The sequence below is a fragment of the Cheilinus undulatus genome, linkage group 16 (genome assembly GCF_018320785.1).
Source record: "Cheilinus undulatus linkage group 16, ASM1832078v1, whole genome shotgun sequence".
In the NCBI taxonomy this organism is placed as follows: domain Eukaryota; kingdom Metazoa; phylum Chordata; class Actinopteri; order Labriformes; family Labridae; genus Cheilinus; species Cheilinus undulatus.
In genome coordinates, this window is record NC_054880.1 from 30,645,177 (window position 1) to 30,671,022 (window position 25,846).

Consider the following 25,846-nt stretch of genomic DNA (forward strand, 5'->3'; position numbering starts at 1 on the left):
GGTGCACTACTAAAAGTCATCCAAAATTAGAGAGATGACACAGTTCATGGCATAGGAATGCCAGGGGGACTGAGATAGTATACAGACACGCAGAGGAATGACTGTAGGGGCTCATACGAGTTCAAAAGTTGGGGATTCATTTAGCAGAAGTGCTTGGAACTCTGATCAGGCTCCAGATTATATGCTATGAAGGACAACTCTCTGCTATAAACCACTTTCTCTCTCTCTCTCCTCACTGGGCTCTGTATAGTTAACGTTGTCTACTGATCCCAGGTCAGGTGAAATAACCCTGGTGTCAGATCAGATATTCTATAAATCTGTTGCTATTTCACAGCCTAAACAACAATACTTATGTATACTGAGTCATCAGCATGTTTGAATTATCCAGTTTGGCACCCTTTGACCTGCCAATTTGAGCAATTTTATGATTGATATTTGGGCAGGTATTTTACTCCACCAATGCTCAATTTTTAAAACTGATGAAATTATCATGTAACTTTGCAACATCTACTGTCTCCCCAAAACACCTTGTGGGATAGATAAAATTTGCTCACTGGCTGGGATGTATGACACAACTTACAGAAAACCTTAATGGTACACCATCACTGGACTGGACTTTGCATCAACCCAACGGCCCGCCCACTAAGCTCCACTTCCTGTCAGCAAACTAGCTGGCTCTCCTTGACAGAAACGTAGCTTCTGCCTGTCGAGCTATCTGTCAAATGAGACGCATCAATCAGTGTGCGGTGAGGTTTTTCCCAAATATAATCTAAATGATTGTGGTACAAAAAAAAAATAAAAAAATAATCACCCATCATACGGTGAGAACACATGAAGACATTAGCTGATGGGACGTGTTAGGTTTTAGAAGTTAAAATATTCAGTTTAATGATATTACTCTTCTAAACTATCTAATAGTTTCTGAATTCTTTACTGTAAGGGAAACAGCCCTGTCTGCTGCGTTCTGATTGCCCTCCGCCCCCACTGTGATCTCTCTGAAAGATTTGGCTGATGCTCAAAGTTCTCCATGAATGATTCTCCATCAGACCTCTGGTACTAAGCCAGACAGATTAGTTAAATATACCTCAGCCTTACACAGGTCATTATGATCTCACTTTCTGTGTCATTACACTGTGCCTGATTTATCTCTCAATTCATCTTTTTACTTGATGCAATAAAGGCTTTATCTTTTTTTCTTTATCAAAACAAACTTCACTAAAAACGATGGGCTTTTTATCTGTTGGCCAAGTTGATAAATTAGCCTCATAGGTACTGTGAAAGGTAAAAAGAGTTTGACTTTTATAGCCCTATTTCTAGTCTTCTGACCACTCATAGGACTTTTACACTACATATCCCATTCCCCTGTTCACATAACATTAACACTGATGGCAGAGGTTGAAAGTTAAAGTGCACATCAGTTTTAAATAATCCCCTTCATACACATTCACATGTCATTACACAGCAGTGGGAGCAATTTGGGGTTCAGTGTCTTGTCCAAGGACACTTTAATGTGACTGCAGGAGGCTGGGTCATCCCTCAACCAACCCTCAGTGTTTGTAGGGTTTCTTTCAGAGCTCCATCCATCTATTATCTATACTCTGTTTGGGGTCACAGGGGCACAGGAGCTGATCCCAGCTGTTTTTTTGCTGAGAGGTGGGGTACACCACGATCTCGCCACCAGTCAGTTACAGGGCTGACAAATAGAGAGACAATCACCCTTACTCTCACGCCTATGGGAAATGTGTGGGAATACAGTCATGTATTAACTTACCCAGCATGTCACTAAGGAAGTTAAATAATGGTCGGATCTGATGGGAATCTTGCTCTTACACTGAATTATGGATATTTGCCCTGGATTTTGCTATAAGGGGCCCAAATATTGTACCTATAGATCCCAATTAAATGGCTTGCCTGGAGCAAAGGACAGGGGTACATGGTGTAGTCCACTGAAAATGCACAGCAATGTTGCCTTTGCAGTGTTTTCATGATAGATTTGGGAACAATTCATGATAATGTACACTAATATTGTCATCCACTAAAGAAGTAACAAACTGACAGTTAATAAGGGAACAAATGAATAATTTCCATTTAACTTGCATGGAAATGGGTGTAGCTTCTTAACAAATTGGTAACAGTTGGTTAAATAAATGAGGAATGAACTGCTTACTAACCACTCACTAACATGCAGGTAATAAGTAAATCAGTTGGGTACTTAATGATTACTTAATAAAATAGCAGCTGTTAGAAAAAGTACTTAAAATCAGTTATGCTGACACATAAAAATTTCCTTTTCACTAAAATGAATAACAACCTTGAGTTAGAATACCAATAACTCATGACACAAGTTGAAATTTCACAACTCATGATGCTAAGTGGAAATAAACGATAAAGACAAGGTATCATAACTTGTTGATTGATGTCCCCCTCCTTTTCGAGCGCTCCCAAACCCTTTGGAACAGAGGGGTCAGTGGTGAAATCTGCCTCTTAGAACTAGGCAGACTTTTCACTCTCCTGATCAGTCACCAGCAGCTGTCCACAGCGTTGATATAAACAGATGTGACGACTATACTGGACATTTCTTCTACAAGGGATTTATATAAAATGCTTGTTACAAAGCAAAGGACCATAATGCATTGAAACCACATTAATTTATGATACTATATTGTTGTTACAGTTTTCAAGTTTTGCCTTTTATTCACAAGGCATTTGCGGAGAGTACATCTGGAAAATCTCTGTTTAAGGGAGATTTACAGTGCCTTCAAATGAGGCCCAGTTGTGTCGAACTGCACAGCAGCATGATTCCTCCCTCTTCCCCCAGCTGGCTTGCTTCGACACTAGCAATGTCGATCCGTGCCCGGGCCCACTTGCATATGTACTCAGTTTGAAACAGCAGGTGGTGGTATGCATGTAGCTGCAGTTTACAAACCCGCCTAGGAGTTGGAGAGTGAAGTAGCTACCATGGCAACCACTCAGGTGCGGGAATACATGACCTGAGTAAAGATTGTTTTTGTTATAACCTGGAAAAAAGTCCACCCTGCAGCCATGGATATTTTAAAATCACTTTTTAAGATGCCAGCAATGTCGTTCTTTGTATCTGCACATCTACGTGCAGCACAGTGGATTAAATGGGCTCCCGCTGCATGGATACAGCGTTTTTTTGAGGTGACAGGAGACTTTTATTATCCTTGCATCACATCTCACTGACTCCAACTTGAGCTCATCTGTAAGGTGGGTCATAATAGACCGTTTGTTGACTTGATTCTGATGATTTCCACCTTCAGAACGTCAGAAAGCTGATACGACACTCTGTCCCATATCCAGGCGCAGCTGCATTCACATCTCAGAGTACCAGAGTCCACTTCCCCAAGCTGGCCTGGGCCCTAACCGGGGCGTGGTTCATTTGCATTCACACTGACCAAGTGCACCCATATCTGGGACCGGGCTCCTAGTGTGACAGCCACCATAGCCCTAGCACCTCACCCTACACCTCCATTTCAACAAGCAGTGGGACCCCAAAAGTCTGTTTTCTGGCTCAAATCTCTGTTATGATACTTTAAATGATCCATAGGTCCCTTCAGCTGATAGATTTGGCAAATTTACCTCACAGTGAACCAAAAAAACAGCATTTAACTGACTGTTAACCTACGATAAAGGCAATGACAACTGCTAACAACAGACTGTACTGAAATGAACTGCTCTGTGATTTTATATCATAGTGTTAGGGGGGCGGAGTCATTCTCCACGATGGGCGTGTGACAAATTTACCCTGCCCAAATTAAACTCAGCCTGGAAAGAGGTGAAAAACTTTCTAATGGTCTAAATAGAAAATTTAGTCATATATATATTTTAGTTTTTTTTTTTTAATATGTTTACAGCAACCATTTTACAATCTGGTGTGTTAAGACACAAATTTTGGATTTCACTCTACAGGGTCTTTAAAGTCAACAAGGTAAATGTTCTGTTTCCCCACATGTAAAGTGAAGCATCATACTGAGTGATTACCCTTTGCAAATTTAAGTGTAGTTCAATGAGCTGTTGGTTACTTGTCTGCTGTTAGTTTCTCATCAACTACCTGTTGACAAAACCCAAGTTTTGCACCTTATTGTAAAGTGTTACTAAACGTTTTCGTGGCTGCAAAAGACTTCTTAAGGCAAATCTGAAGGTAAGACAGTGTAATAGATTACCCAGCTGGTTGGAAGGTATTTGGGTCATGAAGGGAAAAATAAATTTATAAAGTCATAGTTTTCATGGTCAGAATGCTACCGTAAAGGTTCAAAGTAAGCACACCCATTTCTGCTTTAACACTAATTCACATAATTGTGTTCAACATGTTTTGTAAAACAAGCTCTCTGGTGTGGGAGGGTGAAAGCTGGCTGTCAATCAGACAACAGATGGCTTTCTAAAATGCTACACGGTGCTCACCACACATGCCAGGTCACCTCTTTAGCCCTCTCACATAAGGCGACAGACGGTTCCTCAGACTGACACCATCAGTCATGTTGTGCATCTGCCACCAATCGTCAGCCTACTTCCCATCCACTTCACACAGAGCCTATACATAGCCTGACCTGCTCTCTCTTTCCTTGGCTACAAAGGCACTGTAAATAGGCCTGGCTGGAGCGGATAACTTGTTTGTTGTCCATGACATTCAAATATTGACTCTGAGAATTTTGGTGCTTCAATAACTCCACAGGAGAAATGGATGTGGTTTTTTTTACTGCAGCAGAAGTGTATGGGGACAGCTGTGGTGGAGGTTTAAAGAGGAAAGTTCAACAAAGACTCTGCCAACATGAGACCTGTAATGCAGAGGACTTCAGAGGAGAAACACAGAGAGCGTCTGCCAGGCAGGATGTCTGACACAGACAGAAACAGAGGACTGCTGTGTCTCACTGCAGCATGCTCTGCCAAGCAGCATGACTGCACATGATAAGCACATCAGCATACACTGAAATGTGAATTACAGTCATCGTCTTAATATGTTTATCAAATCAAGACATGCAGATTTACAGGTTGCCAATCACTGCTGACTCTTTTGTATCAAGGACAAAAGGTTAGGAAAGAAGAAATAGAAAGAAATGAATAATGGAAAATGGACCGTTCAGTCCTGATTTGTTTCATGTTGTGTGTTTTGTCTGTTTGCTTGTTTTAAATAAATTATGAGCTTGACAAAGAGTTTATATGTTGAAATAGGGACTTCAGGGATGAGCAGACCCGCAAAGGGTACAGGAAAACTGAAGATCAAGTCCAACTCATGCCTTCAATACAACAGAAAAACTTCACATAAGCTTTAAAAAGAAAGACTAACGCCAGACACCCTCTCACCTAATAAAGACGATGTGTCTGCAATTCATTGAGTTTTTAAGACTTGGCTCTTGCAGGGGAACTAGCGATGTTTATATATGCAATATTTCTCCAGTCCAATTAAAACCATTCTGACTGTCTGTTTTCCACAGGCACTAAGTAAAGTGATGCAATCATGATGTGCATGAACCATTTAATCTGAATTAAAACTGTCAGTCAGTAGAGAGTGTTTGTTCATGAAAACAAAGATGAAGAACAAAAGAGCTTTTCATCAAAAAATGGTCTATTGGCAGCTTAAACCAGTATGTCTTGTATGTTGCAGTAAAGGGGCTATCAGTATTAAATGTTTAACATCTACAACCACGGCTGCCCTTAAGGGGGACAAGGGTAGAGATTTCTGGGGCCCAAGGTCATGATGGGGCCCAAAGAGACGAACAAAGATTAGTCCATAATTAGTGCATACATTTCAAAATTAATGAATCACAGTTAATTAAATGCTTTAATGTCCCTTTTGGCAAACTTTGGTTAAGCATTTGCAGTGTCTTCCTGCATCCACAGTGGTGTGAAATAATCCCACCATTGTTCTTCAATTTCTCATTTAAGAAAAGAAAAGCATACAAAAAACACTCACAAACAGCTCAGTAGACATGCCAAAAGTTATCTGAACCTTGTGTTATCAAACACTTATTTATCAGTTCCTTGTTTCCTTTTCAATCACTAAAAAGTTTTTTTTCTGTAGTTAAGTTCATGTAATAATCTTCGGTCTATTTTTTCCCATCTTAATAATTTTTCTCTTGTTTTATTGCCACCTTTTTGCCACTTTTGGACAAATCTTTCTCCTTTACACCACTTTCTCACAATTTTATGCCCATTAAAGCTACCTTTTGTAATAAAATACCACTTGTTTCCTATTTTTTTGCCCTATTTTGCCACTCTTGACTGATTTTTGCCCATTTAAGCCATTTTTCTCTATTTTTTTGGCACTTTTTTGTCACTTTTATCCCATTTTGACTCATCTCACCATTTTTTTCACCAGTTTTTGACAATTTAAGCTACCTTTTGCCATTAAATACCAATTATTTCCTCTTTTTCACCCTATTTTGCCACTCTTGACTGCTTTTTGCCCATTTTAGTCACTTTTTTCTCTCTCTCTTTTTTTTTTTTTTTTTTTTTTGCCATTTGGACTATTTTTGCCACCTTTAACTTATTTTTATTGCTACTTCAAGCCATTTTGTCACTTATCACCACTTAGATTGTGGCTTTTGCAAAGGTATTTTTCAACAATATGACTCTTTGGTTGAGCAGGGTTCAGTAACACTGCTCTATAGAGTATACTCACTGCTGAATAAAGAGCAAACCAGATAAAAAGTAATAAATTAACAGTATGCCCACTTTTGCACCACCACTAAAACCACAGGAATAATTATTTATTAGGTACACCTGTTCAATTGCTTGTTAACACAAAGAGTTAATCAGCCAATCACATGGCAGCAACTCAATGCATTTAGGCATGAAGACATGTTGAGACGACTTGCTAATGTACAAACAGAGCATCAGAATGGGGCAGAAATTGATTTTTAAGTGACTTTGAATGTGGCATGGTTGTGCCAGACGGGCTGGTCTGAGTATTTCAGAAACTGCTGATCTACTGGGAGTTTCACACACAACCATCTCCAGGTTTTACAGAGAATGGTCCAAAAAAGCCAAAAAAAAAAAAAAAAAAAAAAATCCAGTGAGGGGCAGCTGTGTGGACCAGATACTTTGTTGATATCAGAGGTCAGAGGAGAATGGGCAGACTGGTTTGAGATGATAGAAAGGCAATAGTAACTCAAATATGTCAGGGTCAGAATTTGGCTTAAACAACATAAGAGCATGGATGCATCCTGCTCTGTAGCAACAATTCAGGCAGGTGGTGTTGATGTAATGGTGTGAGGGATATTTTCTTGGCACACTTTGTGCCCCTTAATACCAAATAAGCAGCATTTAAATGTCACAGCCCCCCTGAGTATTGTTGCTGACCATGTCCATCCCTTTGTGACCACAGTGTACCCATCTTCTGATCCAGCAGGATAATGCACCATGTCTTGAATAATCTCCAACTGTTTTTTTTTTAAACATTACAATGAGTTTACTGTCACCAACAACCTCCACAGTCACCAGATTTCAATGCAATAGATAACCTTTGGGATGTGGTGGAACAAAAACTGACAAAACTGCAGCAACTGCATGATGCTATCATGTTAATATGGACCAAAATCCCTTAGGAATGTTTACAACACCTACACCTATGAACTATGCCATGAAGAATTAAGGCAGTTCTGAAGCTTAAAGAGTGTCCAACCCAGAAGGTGTTCCTAATAAAGTGGTAAGTGTTTAATGATTTACAAGGTTTGAAGTCAGTACAACATTTTTGCTTGCCACTTTTATTTGCAAAGATCAAAGTGCATACAATTTGTTTACTGGTAATAGAAATTGTATGCTTTTTTAATGAAAATGGACAAAACTTTATCAGAGTTATTAAGGGAAAAGAACTTTTCATGTGGTACTACTACGTTTAAAGGGCCATACTAAGCACATATTAAGATCAATATTAATGTGGAAAAACTTTCTGATTAGCTATTAATGTGTGTTAGAGAAAAAAGCTGTTTGGATGATGTTTCAGGACCACATGACCAGGATTACAGGAGAGCGCCCCAACTTGAGCAAAACTCTAAGGATTATTTTCCAACAAAAAATTTGTAAGTGACTTTGAAATCACTTGAGATGTTGTTTAGTGAAAGGCCAGCAAAAGACAAGTAAATGAATCAAAAACATAAGGTTCATCTGTTTTTTATTAAAGATGTGTAAAAATGAAAGAAATGTGGGCAGACTGATTGTAAACTTGTCACAACAGCCTGACATGAGTACTTCAGATCACAGAGCCTCACTGTAAGTCAGAGCGATGACATACATTTAACACAAAGCTGTAAGCACATGTGTTCTGTAATCATTTCTCCAACTTAAATACAACCCTTCTCCATAAGTGTGTGGCTGGTTGAAGCCAACGTGGCCCAGCCCACCACCACCAGCTACAGGGCGGCTCCGCTGCGGCTCTCACAGTGGCAAAGGCCGGACAGTTGAGGTAGCTGCCAAGAAGCTGTGCCTTTTTTTTTTCTTTGAGTGCAGCACTTCAGATGGGTGCAGCCGTAAAGAAGAGGGAAAAAAAGGGACAAAAATATCCAGAATGTTGGGTCTATAATTGGCTGCGCCTCATAGCCTTGTTTTTTATGTGTGAGCACAGCCCAGTTAAGAATGGTAGAAGCACTAGTGAAACCCTACACTTTCTCCTCTGGATGTTCCCTCCCACTCTGTCCAATCATCCACAAGGTCTCTGAAGCTCACCTCACCTCACTTTCCAAAAAACACTGTACACTGGATTGTCACTCTGGATTATACTCCATGATAATCTCAATCTGAATTCTGGCACCTGTGAGGGAGATATTTGGGATTATTATCACCTTATAATGATGCTGCCCCGCTGCTGATTCAGGCTGTGAGTGAGAAGAAGGAAAGAGACGGACACCTTGGTAACGCTGACTGATTGACAGGCCAGGTAAGGAAAAAAAAACTGATATCATTCGAAAATCCATCTGTGATTACAATCTCCCTTAATAACAGATTAAATGCTTGTTTATTCTTCACAGTTTGAGTCGTTGGCGAGACGTGCTGTTTTTTGCACATGCTGCTCAGATGCTTTATCAGAGAACAGACTTCCTCTTTTTTTTCTCTTCCTATTCTTGGGTTGCAAATATAAAAAAAAAGGCACTTTCTGTTTTTAACATTTTGGGAATGATAAATGTGCTGCTTCTGTTATACACATCTACATTGCATTCCCAGGTCTACCATTGAGAGGAGGAAGTGGAAACGGGCCTGATGACCCACAGTTTGTGAGGAATCTGGTCTCAGGTTCACATGTTGACAGAAACAAACCAGCTTGTTTTCTGCTTTACCTCTAATAGACTTTTTAAAATCACAGATTAGTTTAGTATCTTCAGATGTAATCAGAGATTAGATGGGAGGGAAATATTATAATATTAAGATTTTTACAAACTTAGGAAAGAAGATTGAGAACATAAATCCAAATCTTGTTTAGCTTTATCCCTCATAGTGTGGCTGAGATTTATTCCCCTCTGAAGTCTTGATGGGCTGAATTTTAGGGTTTAAAATGCACCCTAATTGGAGCAATTAGAGTGATTCAGCTGGCATGCCTATTCTGCTCATTAACAGCACTAGTCAAAGCAAAGTAGCAGAAATAGCCTAATGGAGAATCAGATAAGGAAACTTGAATCTGGAGCCATTACAACTGTAAAAAAAGGCACACTCTGTCTTTGACAGGCTATAAAGGGCCAGTTCACAATAAACAAGCTACTGTTTCCAAATTTGTGTCTCTGCAACCTTTCCTGAAGTAATTTCCTGCTACAACCCTTTTTTATTTCTAAATCATACAAACATGTACTCACACCTATTTTTGCAATAAAGTGATCCGAAGAACTGAGCATGCTTTCACTAAAAGATCAGGTTGGAAAAAGATGCAATGCATTTTAAATTGCAATGAATGCATGCATATCCTCCTCACTATAGGGTCTTCTTGCATTAAACCCTAATGGAAAATAAGGCCCCCTCTGTTCCTTTGAAAGTCTCATTTTACTTTGAAAAGCTTGCACACAGCTCACTGGACTAGTCTACTTACTAAAGTAAGCTAAAGCTTAAGATACAAAAGCCACACATTTTACAGTTTCCTCTAGCTATTTATTTTTACTTTCCTTTTACAGTTAAATAATGCTGGCTCTTTAATCTAGTGGAGGTTCCTTATTTTCTTTCAAAATAAAAGTTTTTTTCCAAACTGAAAGTAAAAGTAGCTGTACCAGAAGGCTGAACAAATTACAAAGTAGAATCGCAACAAAGAATGAAAATCTATTGGCTTAATAATTAACTTCAACTGGGTTACTTAGAGAAAGCAACAATACTGGAACTTAAGAGTGCAAATGCAGTTGCATCAACCAGGGATTAATGCAAATGCAAAATATGGCTTTGTTTTCATGCTATCATGTGGAAAAATAGCAGATGATGAAATCACATCAGCATGGTTGTGGGCCCCAAAGGGTTAATGTACTGTATATCAGTGCACAAAAGAAGCAGGTTGAAGTTGTCAACTATCTCTAGTTGGTTCCCAGCCTGGGGTCACTGAGGACCTCAGGGGGTCACAAGGCCTTGTTTGATCTGGTTGTGAGAATTTGATTTGTGAATATTAACTAAAATTGCAACATAACATTTATGAGATATTTTATACAATGGTATTTAGATTTTTTTTAAAAGCACGTGTAGACATATTTTCTTTTGGTATCATACTGGCCTCACTCTTTACCCAGCTAGCTTAACAATCAAACAGAGAAGACTCAGAAATTGCAGTGTCATTGAGTTTACAGAGGAACAGTATAACTTTTGTCAACTAAAACTATGACTAAAAATGTTCATCGACAGCATTTTTTTCCATGACAAAAACTAGACAAACAAAAATAGATCTTTGATTACTAAAACTGACAGAAAGTAAGTTTAGTTTTTGTGAAGATGACTATAACTAGACTTACATGTAATTTAGTTTTCGTCAGACATTTAAAATCCATATTTGTCCACTGTGGGTAAATCTGTCAAAAAACAATGCATCTGTATCTCTTTTGCCTCTCAGCTGTAGAAAGCAGGGAATTCAGATTTTGCAGAGTGCCTAGAACACACTACACTTGATGTGGTACCAGATTTAGGCAAGAGAATAAATGTTTGGGTCAAAAGTAAAAACTAAAATGTGAGGACTTTTATGGACTAAAACTAGGCTAAAATATTTTTGATTTTTCGTCAACGATAACTAGACTAAAACTATGAAGGGTAGAAATGACAAAAATGTGACTAAAACTAAAAGACATGTAATCAAAAGACTAAGACTGAAATTGTCTGTTTAGGGCTTTCATAAATCATAAACTTTGCCACAATTTTCTTTCCAGGCACACGTTTGTGACTCACTGAAAACAGCCCCAAGACCCACTGAGGGGTCGCATCAGTTCTGAACCACTGTTCTAGACTTTGCTGGGTCTACTTAACAAACAGAAATAAGCATCAGTATTGCCAACAAACCGTTAATAAGACAGTGACTTAATATTTTCCCCATATGGAAGTAAAAAAGTAAGTATTCCTATGAATATGTCAAAGAAATCCAGAGTAAAAAGAGGAACAGAGAGATTGGAAATGATGGTAAAGAACTCTTGAGAACACTGGGGACTTTAATTGCTTTCCAAGTTGTGCACAGCTCAGACTTTCCTGTGCCTCCCCCAGTGGCCCCCCGCAATGAGACACTCTTCCAGTCAGGATGAATCCATGTTATGGCTATGGTCAGCCACACATCAGCAGTAATGGCAGGCATCACAACCACTAGTGTACAATAAGAACAAGAATAGTTTAGTGTTTATGTGACAGGTTTCTGTCAGAGCCACCCAGGGACAACAGCCTCATAAATGAATCCAACAGACATGGACTGAAGAGATGCTGCAGGATTGGAGCTGTCCACATTCCAAACTGGAAGGATCTGTGTGTATTTTAAAATGTCAATCTGCTTTTTCTCAGCATTGTGCTTTTATTTTCTTTTGTTTGGAGTTGGAGAAGTCCAAGTCTGGCAGAAGGTTCCAACAGTCTTTGCATGGTCCAGTTCCTCTGGATGGGTTTTCATTTACTGATGTAGAGAGATGTGTTTTTCTGTCTTAGGTTTCAATTAGCACATCTCCAGAATGGAAAGCATTTCCTGCCAGTTTCCACAGCAGAAAGAAATCCAAAAAGGGACGATAGAAATGCATCACATGGGGGTATTAAGAAGAAAATTATTTTCTTGGAAGCATTTAACTTTCTCCAGCCTATAAACATCAAGTGTCTATCTTAAATCAGTCTTTAAGTAGCCTCTTGTCAGTACAGAGCAGAGGTCCGACAAAGTCTTTGTTTTGGAAGTCACAGAGTAAGTCTCCGACCTTTGGTCTCAAGTCCCAAACCAGATCCCAAGTAAAACCAGACAAATTCAAAGTCCTAAAGTTTAAATTTTGAGTCCTAAACAAGCCATTAGGGCTTTTCACCAAATTAGACACCATTAAATGGGCTTTGCTGGACTTTCCCTCTTAGCTTTGGCTAACTTAGCTTTAGCATTGCAGTTTCAAGCCCCACTCCTTAACTTGTGAGTGTGAACCCAAGCTAGATGTGCTAAAGTTATCTCAAGCATTCCCTTGCACAAATATAAGCTTCAATTTAATGTTCTTTGCACAGAATCAAATGTCAAACCGCTGGACGTGGACACTTTAAAATCTCTAATGTCTTCAAGTCATAAGGCGACTGTGGCTCAGGTAGAGTCAGCTGTGATGCATATGAATTTGATTAGCTCGTACTGATGATCAATTCTCCATGATTACCTCTGCCATCAGTGTGTGAATATGAGGTGAATGGTGTGAATGTGTTTTGAGTAGTCAGATGACTAGAAGCTAAAATCCATTTACCATGTCCTAGCCCACAAGGCCCAAATCCACGTAAAGTTGCAAGCCATTGGAATTAAAGTCCATGCTGAGTTTTAAGTCCTTATGATATTGTCAAGTCGAGTCACAAGTCATCAAATTTGTGACTCAAGTCTGCTTTGAGCCCATTCATGTGACTGGAATCCACACCTCCTCTACCTCCTCACAAGACAAGGACTGGTCCAGTCACTCTTACCAGGATTGAGCAAATCAGTTTGAAGCTCTGCAAAATGCATCCACCTGATGATAGGCATGCAATCTGTTGGATTCCAACATATGTTTTTATGTGAGAATGAGTGTAATTGTGTCAACTGTTGTTTCTGCAGATTTGGACAGCTTGATGGTGGTAATAAGTTAAACAAAAAATACTGAAAGCAAGGCGGAAATGGAATTACGACTGGGATTAAGGATCACCCTGATCTCTGTTATCCTGGTTTTGACCCTTTCCGGCGAGACGGTGGAAGCACAGAGGGCAGGTAAGACCATTAAGCTGGTTTATTACAACTCTAGAAGTTGAGCTTTAATGTCTGTATGTGGCTAAATCCTCCTTGATTCACCTATGACAGGATGTAAGAACGTCCACTATGACTTGGCATTTATCCTCGATACGTCATCCAGTGTTGGAAAAGAAAATTTTGAGAAGATCCGGCAATGGGTTGCCAACCTTGTAGAGTCATTTGATGTGGCGCCCGACAAGACAAGAGTAGCTGTGGTGCGGTACAGTGACAGACCCACCACTGAGTTCAACCTGGGAAGACACAGGACCCTGGAGGATGTGAAGCAAGCTGCTCGGAACATTCGCTACCTCGGGGGAAATACAATGACTGGGGACGCTATCAGCTACACCACCACCAATATCTTCACAGAGAGAAATGGAGCAAGACCAAAAGCTAGAGGAATCCAGAAGGTGGCCATTCTTCTCACAGACGGCCGAAGCCAGGATTATGTACTTGAGCCGTCTAAGGAAGCTGCCAAGGCCGGCATCCGGATGTTTGCTGTGGGTATCGGGGAGGCTTTGAGAGTGGAGCTGGAGGAGATAGCGGCAGAGCCGAAGAATGCCCATGTCTTCCATGTGACGGACTTTAACGCCATTGACAAGATCAGGGGCAGGCTGAGGAGAAGACTGTGTGAAAGTAAGTCAATCATCACACTGCATGCCACATGGTCTCTCTTTGAAGCCTCACTTTGAAGAGTCTGCCTCACCCTGAATGTGCACTTGATCAAATTAGACTCTTATTTTAACCTTTAAGCACTACACTGAGGAAAGACCCTACCCACAAAACCCCACCCCAAACCACAAAGAGCAGCTGCACTTACATGCAGCACTATCATGGCCTCTTTTTGACTGAGTATGAAACACGTGACAGGCCTGTAGCAAAAATTGGCTTGTAAATGACAGTTCTCTAACCAGGACATTTCTGTGGTGTAGCTGCCTTTTGGACTGCTGCTTTGGTGAAGAGGTGTTTAGCACTGGAAAGCGTGTCTTAAGCTAACCTCAGTGGCTTTTCCACTAGTGTGCTGAGAAAATCTTTCAACAAGGGCACACAGGCAGGGAAATGCCAAGCAAATAGGCTTGAATCAGGTAACAGATTCATGATGTAGTGTAGCTGTGTAGAAAACTATCTGCTTGAGAGTGTTTTCACAGAGAAGATGGATGCTTTGCACTCCAACGCTATAAATTCCTGCCTTAAATTAGCCAGACAGGAAAGAAAAGGATGCCATAAGTCTTCACCGCAAACAGTAGATACAGAAACGGAAATGACATGATTGCATGGTTCAGCACAAACGCACAAAGAATACCAATCTGTGTTTTAATCTACCTCTGCATAATTGCAAATGTAGAAATTACTGAGAAGATTTTGATTCTAAAATGGCCATTCTCTCTGAAGGACATATCGTATTACAGAGGGAATAGCGATGCAGGATCAGCATGGCGATTCATTTTAAAGCCACTGATCTTTGACCTTGCTCCTTGACTCAGTCTTTCAATCTGTCAACTGATAATGCAGGTTTTAAATAGGGATGCCCCAGGCAACTAATGTTAAATCTGAGTAAACAAAAAATTTAAATGTGCTACTCAGAGTCTCATCAACTAGTCTGAAGTTAGCAAAGCATGCAGAAAGCAGTCAAAGTGAGCACAGTTTAGTCAACTGAGTGTGGCTAACATTAGCCATGCTGGTGCTAGCGTTGTTCAACCCTCTTCACAGGTTAAAGTCCACATGCCTGTGCTGAATGTGGTCACTCCAGAGTCCAGTCACGTGGTAATTTGCAAGTTTAACCTAACATAGCCTATGCACAACTTTGCTTCCATTTACTAGGTCAGCTTTTCCTAACTTCAGTACGTTACGGCTCAATTTGACATCCGGAAATCCCACTAAAAAACCCTTGTTCAACCATAATATTAGACTAAAATGTTTACCTTCATTGCAAATGCCTTGCTTTCAGATACATTGGCATTGCTTCGGAAGGTTTTTCTGAGGGTCATGAAGAACAATGAATGAGTCACTGCTGATTATTTTGTTTCAATCAGGCATCTGCAAAGTCATTTAAATTTGATTTTCTTTCTTTTTGATTTTCTTTCTAGTAGCATTAATGTCTCCAACGGCACTGAGAAATTCCTAAAATTGGAAAACAAGTGGCATAGTAGAATGTTTAACAGGGTATACATACAAAATAAATGATTAAAAAATGACATGATTTAAACCTTCAATATTATTCCTATTATTATTTTCCTTCCTGGGATTTTTAGTGATTGTTAATGACCTCTCACAACTACTGTACTTCTGAGACACTTTGAAATTACTGTTCTAGGTCAAAATACTATAGGGCTGTGCTCGTTCTTTGAGATGCAATCTGTGTTACCCATTCACTATAATGGAAAGGTTGAAAATTTAGCCAAAGGGGCAGTAGCTATTATCTTACATGGGCTACTAGTCACAGGCAGCCATGTTTCTGCTCTAACAGAGCATTAGACTTCGAAAGTGGGCCTAAACTGATATGTTATAAAAATATGTGTATATATATATATATATATATATACTGTATGTAGATGCCAGAAACAGGCCGCGAAGTGCGTGTCCCATGAAGACAACACCTCAAGAAAACCATTTCCTCACCATGTAAGCACTTAGGAACCATAGACTGTCTTCTACAGATTTACAGTTCGTCCACCCCATACTGTGGCTCCAGTTTTTAAATGAATACTTTTTTTGCAAATTGTCACTTTTTGGCTTTTTGGCTTAACTTTTTGGCAATATATCTTGATTCTTCAGACTTCAATCATCCAATTCACCAAACAACATAAAACAAGAGTCACTGGCAGAATATGCTGCCTTTACAATCCTACTTCAAAAATACCTAAATATCCCTTTAAATGATTGAGTGATACATGATTTCCCTTGCTCTTGCTTTGATAATTCATATGGGATAGAAGAATGCTATTTAACACCTAGAATACAGTTTTCACAATTAGAAACATGTATTAATCATGCAGCTGTCATGGCCAATCTCTTTAGGCCTTTTCATTCTGCCCAGGCTTGTAAAACTAGCACAGGTATGCTTGCATGACATCATGCTTCTCAGCTCAGCAGCAGATGATCCATGAGGGACAGCTTCTCAAGGTTTTATCAACACCTTTCCTTCCTGGAGTAACTTTCTGCACTGAGAGAGTCCCATCTGATTGCATAATGCTTCTTAATGACATGAGGAAAAATGATACAGAACAAGAAGATGAGACAGGAAGTGGTGCTGAATGTTCCTGTCTGGCCTCTAAAACACAATCAAGCTGTTTTTCAATGATGCAACCTTACAAACAGACAGTGGGGCATGACACAATTTATTCATCAACATGCGCTCTCCTCTCTCTCCTCCTCTCTGCTATGTATAGGATATAAACAAAACAATAATTCATCTTTATCACCAAAAATAAGAGTTTCTTACATAGCTGTTAGATAACGGTGTTCTGAAAATAAAAAAGAAATACAACATAATAGCTTATAAAGAGGGAAAACAGTTTAAAATGCTCAATATGAACCAGCTCAGCCAAAAATTAAGCATAAAGTGTTAATTCAGGAAGGCCATGGAGTCATACACTGCCACAATTTAGATCAGCTGATTTGCTCTAAGCACACTATTGGCTAATTGCTCTCATGTTGCCTTATTTAAACTGCTCTTTCCTGCTTACGCTCTGCAAACTGCTCTTGCAACCCTCCTCCACCCCAGCTCCTCTTTTATTCTGCTTCTGACTTAATGGATGTTATTCCGTTGACACTGATGCCTGCTCTGCTCTGAGTTTTGCTGCTTATCGGCATAGGAAGAGCAGGAACTTTTGCTGATCTTGCTTAATGCTTTCCATGTCAGCTCATAGAAGGGCAGAGGGATCCTAGAGCAGCCACACCACCAAATATAAACAGCACAAGTGCTAATTAATAACTGCTAAAAAAAATTTGTTTAAATTTATGTGGGTTCCTTGACAAAGACGTCCTGACTGAATCATGATCCTAGCACTATCCTGCCAAGGACACTTTGACATGTGACCACAGGAGCTGAGGAGTTGAGGCACAATTGCCTCAATTATCAGCCAGCTAATAGCACCCATTCCTAGTTTGATATATTTAGAAATACGCTACACAGATAAGTTTAGAGTTAAATGCTCTGTAGAGCCAACCAAAGACTACATTTACACACAAAAGTAAATCCAGTGTTTTCTTTCTGTAACACTTAAATACATGAGAGAGTCTCTAAGTATATCAGTGGTCAGCACAACTGGTTCACTGAGAACTGAAAGTTATATTCACCCTGAAAATTATAGTCCTAATGTTTCAAGTGGGTCCGTGGAGTCGCTCCAGTGTCCATGTTGATGTTTTCACCTTTTAAGCTATAGGTTTAAATATGGACACTGCATATTATCTGCTGTTAGGTTTCATAAGACCATGTGTGGCCTCACCTATAAGATCACACACTTAACCCTACATGACCCCAGTGACAAAGGACTCTAATACCAAAGCTCATGACCAACAGCTACAGTGTGTTTAAGAAATCAGCTGCTATAAAGGGTCGAGGTAACTTTGGTAAAAGTAACATTTATCAGTCTTAGTTAACGATGGTGGTTGTTAGGGGTGCAAAGGTTAAGCTTTGGCTGATATGATGCATCAGTGTGAGACGTTATTTCCAAAGCCAGGTTTGACATTGCTTCCATTTTAACTCACAGTCCGATCCCTAAATTATAGCTTTAGGGCCACAAGTGCAGGGAGTAGCTCAGCTGTACAGCTTGCTAAGTCTCAGGGCTGTGCAATAACATCGCCTTTAAAAAAAGAATGACACAGTGCCATTTATTCAGAACTGAATGCTCTCTGTGGCGTTGAAATGAAAGATCATCTCTGTATTATTGTGAAATTACTGAAAAAGTTTACAAAATCATACAACAAGAATGCAGGCTTTAACAGGTTGATGGCAATGAATGACACATTAATTTCTAATCACACTTTAAACTTGCTTCAAACTCACACCAACCAGTGAGTGGATACCACTCTTGTCCTCTTGCCCTTATAGTGGTGGAATATAAGGACATCACTTCTCCTTTCAATGTCCTGCTTCACTTAGAAAAAACTCCCAGGGGGGACCAGTAGAAAAATTAATAGTAATCTGAACTTTGTGAGATAAAACCTGAAAAAAGATGTTGTTACTTGAGATCTACCAGAAGTTCATCAATTTAGTTAAAAATCAAAGCAATTTTTTTTATCCAACAAGGAGTCATTTACACTAATTTAAGGTAAAAGCATAAAAAACTCAGTTTGTCTTTGCATAACTTGATTACCTCAGCAGAGAAAGGGACTAAAGCAGTCAGCATTTTTTTCTGGTGGGCCCCCATTTTTATAGATGAAGTATTTTCAAGGCCCCCCATGCACACATAAATAGATATTGATGAAGGCTAAACACAGTCACACTGCTTTCTAAAAAAGTCCTTTAGTCCTCAGATTTTTTTTAATCTCAAAGATTGTATTCAAAAAGTACAGAATAGCAATTGAATCATGAAACTTCCAAGTTGAGACCGCCACTTTTAGCTTATTTTGATGTAAAGCTTTGGTTTATTACTTGCCCAATTTAGCCAAAAGCAGACAAACCTGTCTTTGTGGCAGAAAGGAAGAATCTGGCTCTCTTTATAATCTAGCATTTTACGACTGAACTGATCACATTCATGACTTGTCTTGGCTTTTGTAAAGGCTGTTCCGCACCAAATATGTCATTTTTCATGCGAATAATTTGCACGAAATATTGCTTTGAACATGTTGTGGGTCACACCAGCTATGCACTTTTGCCATGAAAAAATACAACTGATATTTTTCTAACCATGTTTGATTTTAGTTTCACTCTGACCAGCCTCCAAATTGCTCACAATTTCATGTAATTTATTTGCATCGTCCTTGATGTGCAAAGGCCTTAATTGTGATGTCTGGGTAGTTCATTATTAGCCTTATGTCTACCTGGTAAGATCCTGCAAGATTTTGCAGTGCTTTTCATCATAGCTAAACATTGTGAGTTGACTTTGTTTAGTCTTGTCATGGCCCCTATCATACATGGGCCTCACTTTGGGTACCACTGGACTTCAGCTAAACTCCTGACAAAACAAATACTTGTCACATTAATCGGACATCAGTGGGTCATTTTGTACATGCACTACATCTTTCTGTGGAACAGAGTTGAACAGTAACTTTGCAAAGCAGATGGATACGCCTGTTTCCTTGTTTTTCACTAGCGAATCCATCTTGCAAAGCTCCCATCTGAACTGTTTGGGCCCGATCAGAAAGTGACAGGACCAATCAGCAACGAGGGGCAGTACTTTCAGGCGCACACGCAGCTCGATAGCGGCTACATCACATGTTTTGTTGCTCTGATTGGCCCGTAGAAATGTGACAGACAGAATGTTCATCCAATCATACTCCGAGTTTTTTTCAAAGCCTCTGCCTTTTCTCAAATGTTTCCCATTGAAGCTTTCCCAGATGGATGTGTGAAACAAATCCCTCTGACGTGTCAGGTTAGTTGAACATTTGTTTTCCCCCAAAAAAGGCATTAGCAAACTGTCCCTCTGACCAGTACGTCCCAGACTTTTTTCTCCCCATTTATATCTAAGAAAGCTTCCCCTTCCCCTTAAGTAACGTTGCTTCTGATTTTGCAATTGTAAAACCTTACGACAAAAAAGGTTTACATATTTCTCTTACCAAAAGACTAATTTCTACTGCATTTAATAAGTGTTTTATCATGATTTAAGATCCTATTATCAAATTTAATATTGACAGCCTTAGAGCAGACAAAGCCTTGCACCTGCTATGAAATCTCTGGCTGCTGCTCAGGGGGTCCCAGACCGCAGGTTGGGAACCAATGCTGTCTCTCTATGCCACGATTTCAGACCACACTGGTGTAGCAGAGCCACACTCACTGAAATGATTAAACAAAAAGTCAGCATCAACAGAAACATCTCTTTGCATTAATTTGATTCACAGACTTAGACACTGGTAGGGATTGATTCACACTGCTAATATAGTCTTAAACATTTCTTCTGTTTTTATGTTAAATTAGCTCCTCAGCTTTCCTCTAAGACATCCCCAGGGCTTTCATTGAACTGGAAAACAAGCTATGTGAACAGCACTGTTGTCATAATGAATACTACACATGCTAAAAAGCACTCTGACAGGATGATTTCCACAGCTGTGATTTAAGAAAGAGTTAGACTGCTGATGTTTGGCAGAAACTTGATTTATTAGGAAAGCTGGAGTGCTTCACTGATATTTTTGGCCCAGATAATATTTGAGTCTGACAGCCAGGACATGGACAAATTGTGAGGCTAATATTAGGCTAAATGAGAAATCCCTTTTAACAGATTGATTACATACTGATGACAAGACCCCCATTTGCTGTCATTACTGATAAACAAAATGAAAATGATTGCTGCCATGTAGGATGAATGAGTATTCATGTGGTAAAAACCATTCATTTACAAATATTATTAATGTGTCCTGACTTTCTTGAAAAACTTGAAACTTTATGATTTCTCCGTAGTCGTATTAATCAGTCTGCTAAAGTATTTAATAAAGACACATGGGATTTTGATTGCTATCACCACCACCAACTCAGTATTTTGTATGTTAAATTCATGTTACAGCTGCCATTGGTATCACATGATGTCTCTTTCAGCAAATGAAGTGTCTTTATTTTACCAGTATTGAATCCCACTGATATGTTACTCAGTTAGCAAAAATAAGATGCATTTGGTAGAGATAACAGTTACACATGTAAAGGACAAGATCAGTAAAAAGATAAGTTATAGCACTTGTTCCACAGGAGTTTCTGAGGTCCATGTAAAGTCAAAGGTCATCACAGCAGCTTAAAACCAGATGTAACCCCTCTTCAAACCTGTGGTTTCCAACCTTTTCACTAAACCACCACTACTTGTATCCCCCCCAAAAATTTGAGCCCCAAAAAAACCCCACAATTAAAAGAGGGTTGGGCCATAGCGTGGGCACCCCATTTCAACAGAGGGACCAGGATGTCTGGATCTTTAAGCTTGATGCAAATCAATTGCTTAACAAATTTGGGTTGCACTGAGGAGCAGTGGTTAGTGCTGTTGTCTCACAACAAGTTGGTTTCTGGTTAGAAATCTTTGTCAGTCAGGGCCTCTCCTTATACAGTTTGCACACTCTCCCTACAGGACTTTTCATTTTGTACTCAGACTTCCTGCCAAAGGCAAATGACCTACTCAGTAAAGATGACTCCATTTCCTGTAGGTGTGAGTGAGAGCATTTGTTGGTTTGTTTGTCTATGCTGGCCTTGTGATTGACTCACGGCGCAGCGTACAATCTTGCCCAAGAACAGCAGGGATTGAGAAAAGTGATAAAGAAAATGGATGGATAAATGAATGGATTTGCAAATTGAATTTTGTTGATCTCAAAGTAGACAGAGCTTTGATTGGAATGTTAACACACATAATGCAAAAATCAGCATGCTTACTGCAGTAATACTTATAAACATGCAACAGCATTACTGACTAACTAATGCAAATCAGATGAATCTCTTGCTTCTCTTTAAAAAGTGACATTAAAATGTATGGACATGATGCAGGGGCACAGGTTTTTGACCCAAGTCATTGCCACTAATGTCGTGATTTGTTCATTGAATGTTAGCATGCCTCCTGTTATTAAGTGGCAACTGCAGAAGGCTGAAGGGACCAGACTTTTGTAATATACCTCCAATAAGAATTGGAAATCAAACATGTATCAATCAGTGGTGGTGCTTAATGATAAGTGTCCATGGATATCTGACAATGCAATCCCTGATGTCATGGTCATGACATGTCCAAAAATTTAGAAGCAATGTGTCCTTTTATAAACAGCAATTCCAACTAAAGAAAGGTTAGGCAACAGACCTAACATGCATGAGTTCCTATAGAAAGTATGTTAAAACTTTTAAAAGCTTTCAATCTGTTTTTTTTTTTTTTCTAGAAAAGTAACCCATTAAGAATGCCACACACTCTTATGATCACCTTAATTGACGGACAAATGTGTGATCTGCCCTGGAATCCTTTGATGGTGTTTTGGCTCTGCTAACTGGCTACCTTTGGCTGAAGGCATCTGTGGTTGTCATAGTTTGGGATAAAAATTTAAATTTGGATCCTTTGGTAGTTGGCATAAGAATTACGAGTAGGTTAAACGAATTCTTCATATTTTATTTTGAACTATAACGGTGTCCTGAGTTCAAAACAGGAAGTACAAAGCATAGCTGGCCAGTGCTGGTGTGTACTTGTCATTTTTAGTCATTGTTTTGGTTGAGAGCCCGCTGGCAGCAGAATTTTACATACAATGTATTTAAAAGACGATGAGGCAATGTATCTGTCCTCACAGTTACCTCTCTGGGAAGTTTTTCAATAAGATGTATGCTAATCAGATATGTATCAAATAAACAAACTGCACAAAGAGTCATTTTTCAGTATTCTCTGTTATTGCATATCTGATTTGTTTGAAATTCATGAGTAAATGGTCCAATTTTATACTGTTATAGTGGCTGGTAGGGTTTGGCAATAGTCCATTCAGTGCTTCTGCTGCAAATGAGATGATTCTACAGAATATACTATTTCCACTTCATCAAATGCTTTCCAGGTTTTTAAACTAGCATGCCAAGCTTCTGATTAATGACAATAAAACCATGGTTGTAGATTATACAGATAACCACAGGGAAGTTATCTACAAAATTATTGATTAAGCACTAGTATTCAGTAAGTAACATGTCCTCTTTACCAATGGGACATACACTGTAATAGCAGAGGCAAAAGAACAATAATAAAACATTTATAAATGGTAAACCAAACAGGATTCATATCTGGTTTAATTATTTGTAAAGCTGGCATCTTGTCTTTAAACCCATCTTACCAATAAAAGCTCTCTCTGACCTTGGAGCTTTTCTCGCTGTCATCACCATCACTCAGTTATGTGTGTGTTGAAATTCAAACTGTTGCAGCTTCTTAGGCCTGGTGATGTGTCACCCCCCCCATCACCACCCACACACTGCCCTCTCCAGACGTCACACAGGAGAAATGGAGGGCAGTCTGTCTGCTCGGCGCTCTTCAGATCACATATCAGACTGAGGCTGTTTTTCAATGAGATCATTTCCTAAAACAATCCACATCTTCACACCATCATAGTCTGACTCCTGTTACATTTTCAGAATGACTGCTTCTTGTAGGAAAACATAGCACAGGATTAAGTTTCCAACAGGAAGGTACAGGGTTACCATGAGGTGTTCCAACAGTTCTCTTTGCCTTTCCCTAAGTACTGACATATCCTACTCTACAGTCACTCTAAATTAACTTCTGTCTTTTCTCCTCAGATGTCCTGTGTCCAAACATGAAGGTCCAACCTGATCGCTTTAAGCCCAACAGCACCAGTTATGGTCTTGAAGAGGTTCCAGGTATGTGCAAAGTACTGCTTTTCCAATGGCAACATGCAGAACTAGAAATTCTCACAACCACAAAGTCAGCTCTTTATATTTTGAAGCACTTCCTACACCCCCACAAAGAGCTTTTTTAACATCAAAATAAAACAAAGAGATACTTTTTCATATGCAGAGATGCAGGCACTCAAGGCTTTTACAATTCAGTCTGTTTCTCTCTAGCAGAAATTGGAATTGCTTTTTATTCACCGTTTAGCACGTTCATTTTTGCCCAGTTTTCTGCTGCTATAAAAACTCAATGTTTGCAGAAATAAAGTATCATATCAAGGCTTAAATATGCCAGCAGTATCAGAGTTTCAAGATGCATAAGGCACAGTCACACAAGGTAATCCATTCTGTGTCTGCACATGCTTGAGCCCTAAAGTCCAGTTTGTTTGACCAGTCTAAGTTCCCGACAGTTCCTTGGCCCTGGCACAGATGGAAGCGGTGGGCTTCAGCAAGGAACAATTGCTCATGCACATGCTTGAGCATGTGTGCATGCAGACAACTGCTTCTCTGGACGATCATTTAAAACAATGTGTGGAGAGTGTTGGAGAGCGTATCTGACCAAAATGACTCAAAATAAGCCACACTTGTGTACAGTCACTCTTATGTTGTTGTATTTCTCCATCGTGCTGACTCTGTGAGAATGCATGTGTCATATTACAACGTGATGACCTATACATGGCCTGGCCTGGTTGGGCCTGGAGTGCTGGCCAGTGGGGGGACATCTGTGTCAGGTTTTGGTCAAACACTAGAGGTTTTTTTTTTTGACCCTGTATGAACTATCTCTACACAGCCTTTCTCACAACAGTAGATTTTCTGTTGTTTTTCTTGCAAATAAATTCCTTTTCACCCTTACCCTCTCATGCTCTGAACTTCAATTGCAACTTGACAGCATGTTCATTACTGCCGTTCCTGCCAATGTAGAGTCAGATACAAAGCATTTTCCTTTATAAAATAATGCACATGTTGCTAACCCAACCAGGTGAATGACACAAGATTGCATGGAGTTGAGCTTTGTCTTTATGTCCAAAGAAACACAAGACATATCCATATGTGAAAGTTCATAATAACTACACTAACTACACTTTATTAAGCAGGATTAAACCATCAGTAAAGAGTTTACTAAAGCAGTATGAATTAATTGAAACAAAACTCAGCTACAGGTGCTTTATCAGTTCATTAGTTAAAGGGGCATGTGCAAGTTTGGCCTTCAGCTTCTTTCCCTTATGTCTCTCCTCCACTTTCTCATCCATGTTTCTGTCTCTGTTCACTATCCTGCACTTTAAATAAAGGCATAAAAAGTCTAAAAATGTCTTTTTTAAAAATTGCAGCCATTTATGTCTTTTATTAATTGGCCTGAAGTCGCTTTTGTGATTAGATAAATTGTGTAGTACCCAAATAATGTCAAATAAATTTTTATTTTCTGCATAAGCTTACAGTGGAATTAATCCTGTTTTCTAGCCAATACAAAAATGTGAAATGAACTGAGATTTAATGTAATCTTACTTTTTAACCTTTGGACATAACTAAGGCAAATGCTTCCCCCTGCTTCCAGTTAAACTTACATTAACTTTGTTGTTGGTCTAATTATTTAGCTTCTGTACATATCAGCTTATCAAGCAGGCTGATCAGTGATGGTCTGTATAAACACGTCATAGTCAAAGTCATTTAATAAAAGTCAGAGATGAACAAAGATGGGCCTTTCATCCAGGATAGTTGTGTCTAAAACAAAGCCATTCACTGACATTTTAACAGTAATTTTATCTACTGAGTATCCATGATATTTTGTTCAAACTCCTAGTAATAAGCATGAAAAGCCAGTTTCCAAAACACTGAATGAGACATCTAAAGACAGCGGCAAATATAGACACGTGTTGACATGCTCCTTGAAATGCAGCTTGGATTTCAAAGAACAGTGGTTGAACTAGTTCTCCACTAAGCAGGGAGTATAACTGGTCCTTCATCATGTGTATTAATCCCAGTCT

General features: G+C 39.3%; 1 protein-coding gene across 3 annotated transcripts in view; it reads left to right on the forward strand.

The window, feature by feature from the left end:
- Window positions 1-8,718: 8,718 nt before the first annotated feature.
- The window catches only part of col22a1 (collagen, type XXII, alpha 1), a 99,797-nt gene continuing 82,669 nt past the window's right edge, over window positions 8,719-25,846 (forward strand). For all 3 annotated transcript variants that reach the window (XM_041809760.1, XM_041809761.1, XM_041809762.1), the window contains exons 1-4: window positions 8,719-8,893; window positions 13,205-13,354; window positions 13,445-14,011; window positions 23,754-23,834. In XM_041809760.1, coding sequence (XP_041665694.1) covers window positions 13,264-13,354; window positions 13,445-14,011; window positions 23,754-23,834 — 739 coding nt within the window. In that variant the 5' untranslated portion in view covers window positions 8,719-8,893; window positions 13,205-13,263. The remainder of the gene's footprint in view (window positions 8,894-13,204; window positions 13,355-13,444; window positions 14,012-23,753; window positions 23,835-25,846) is intronic.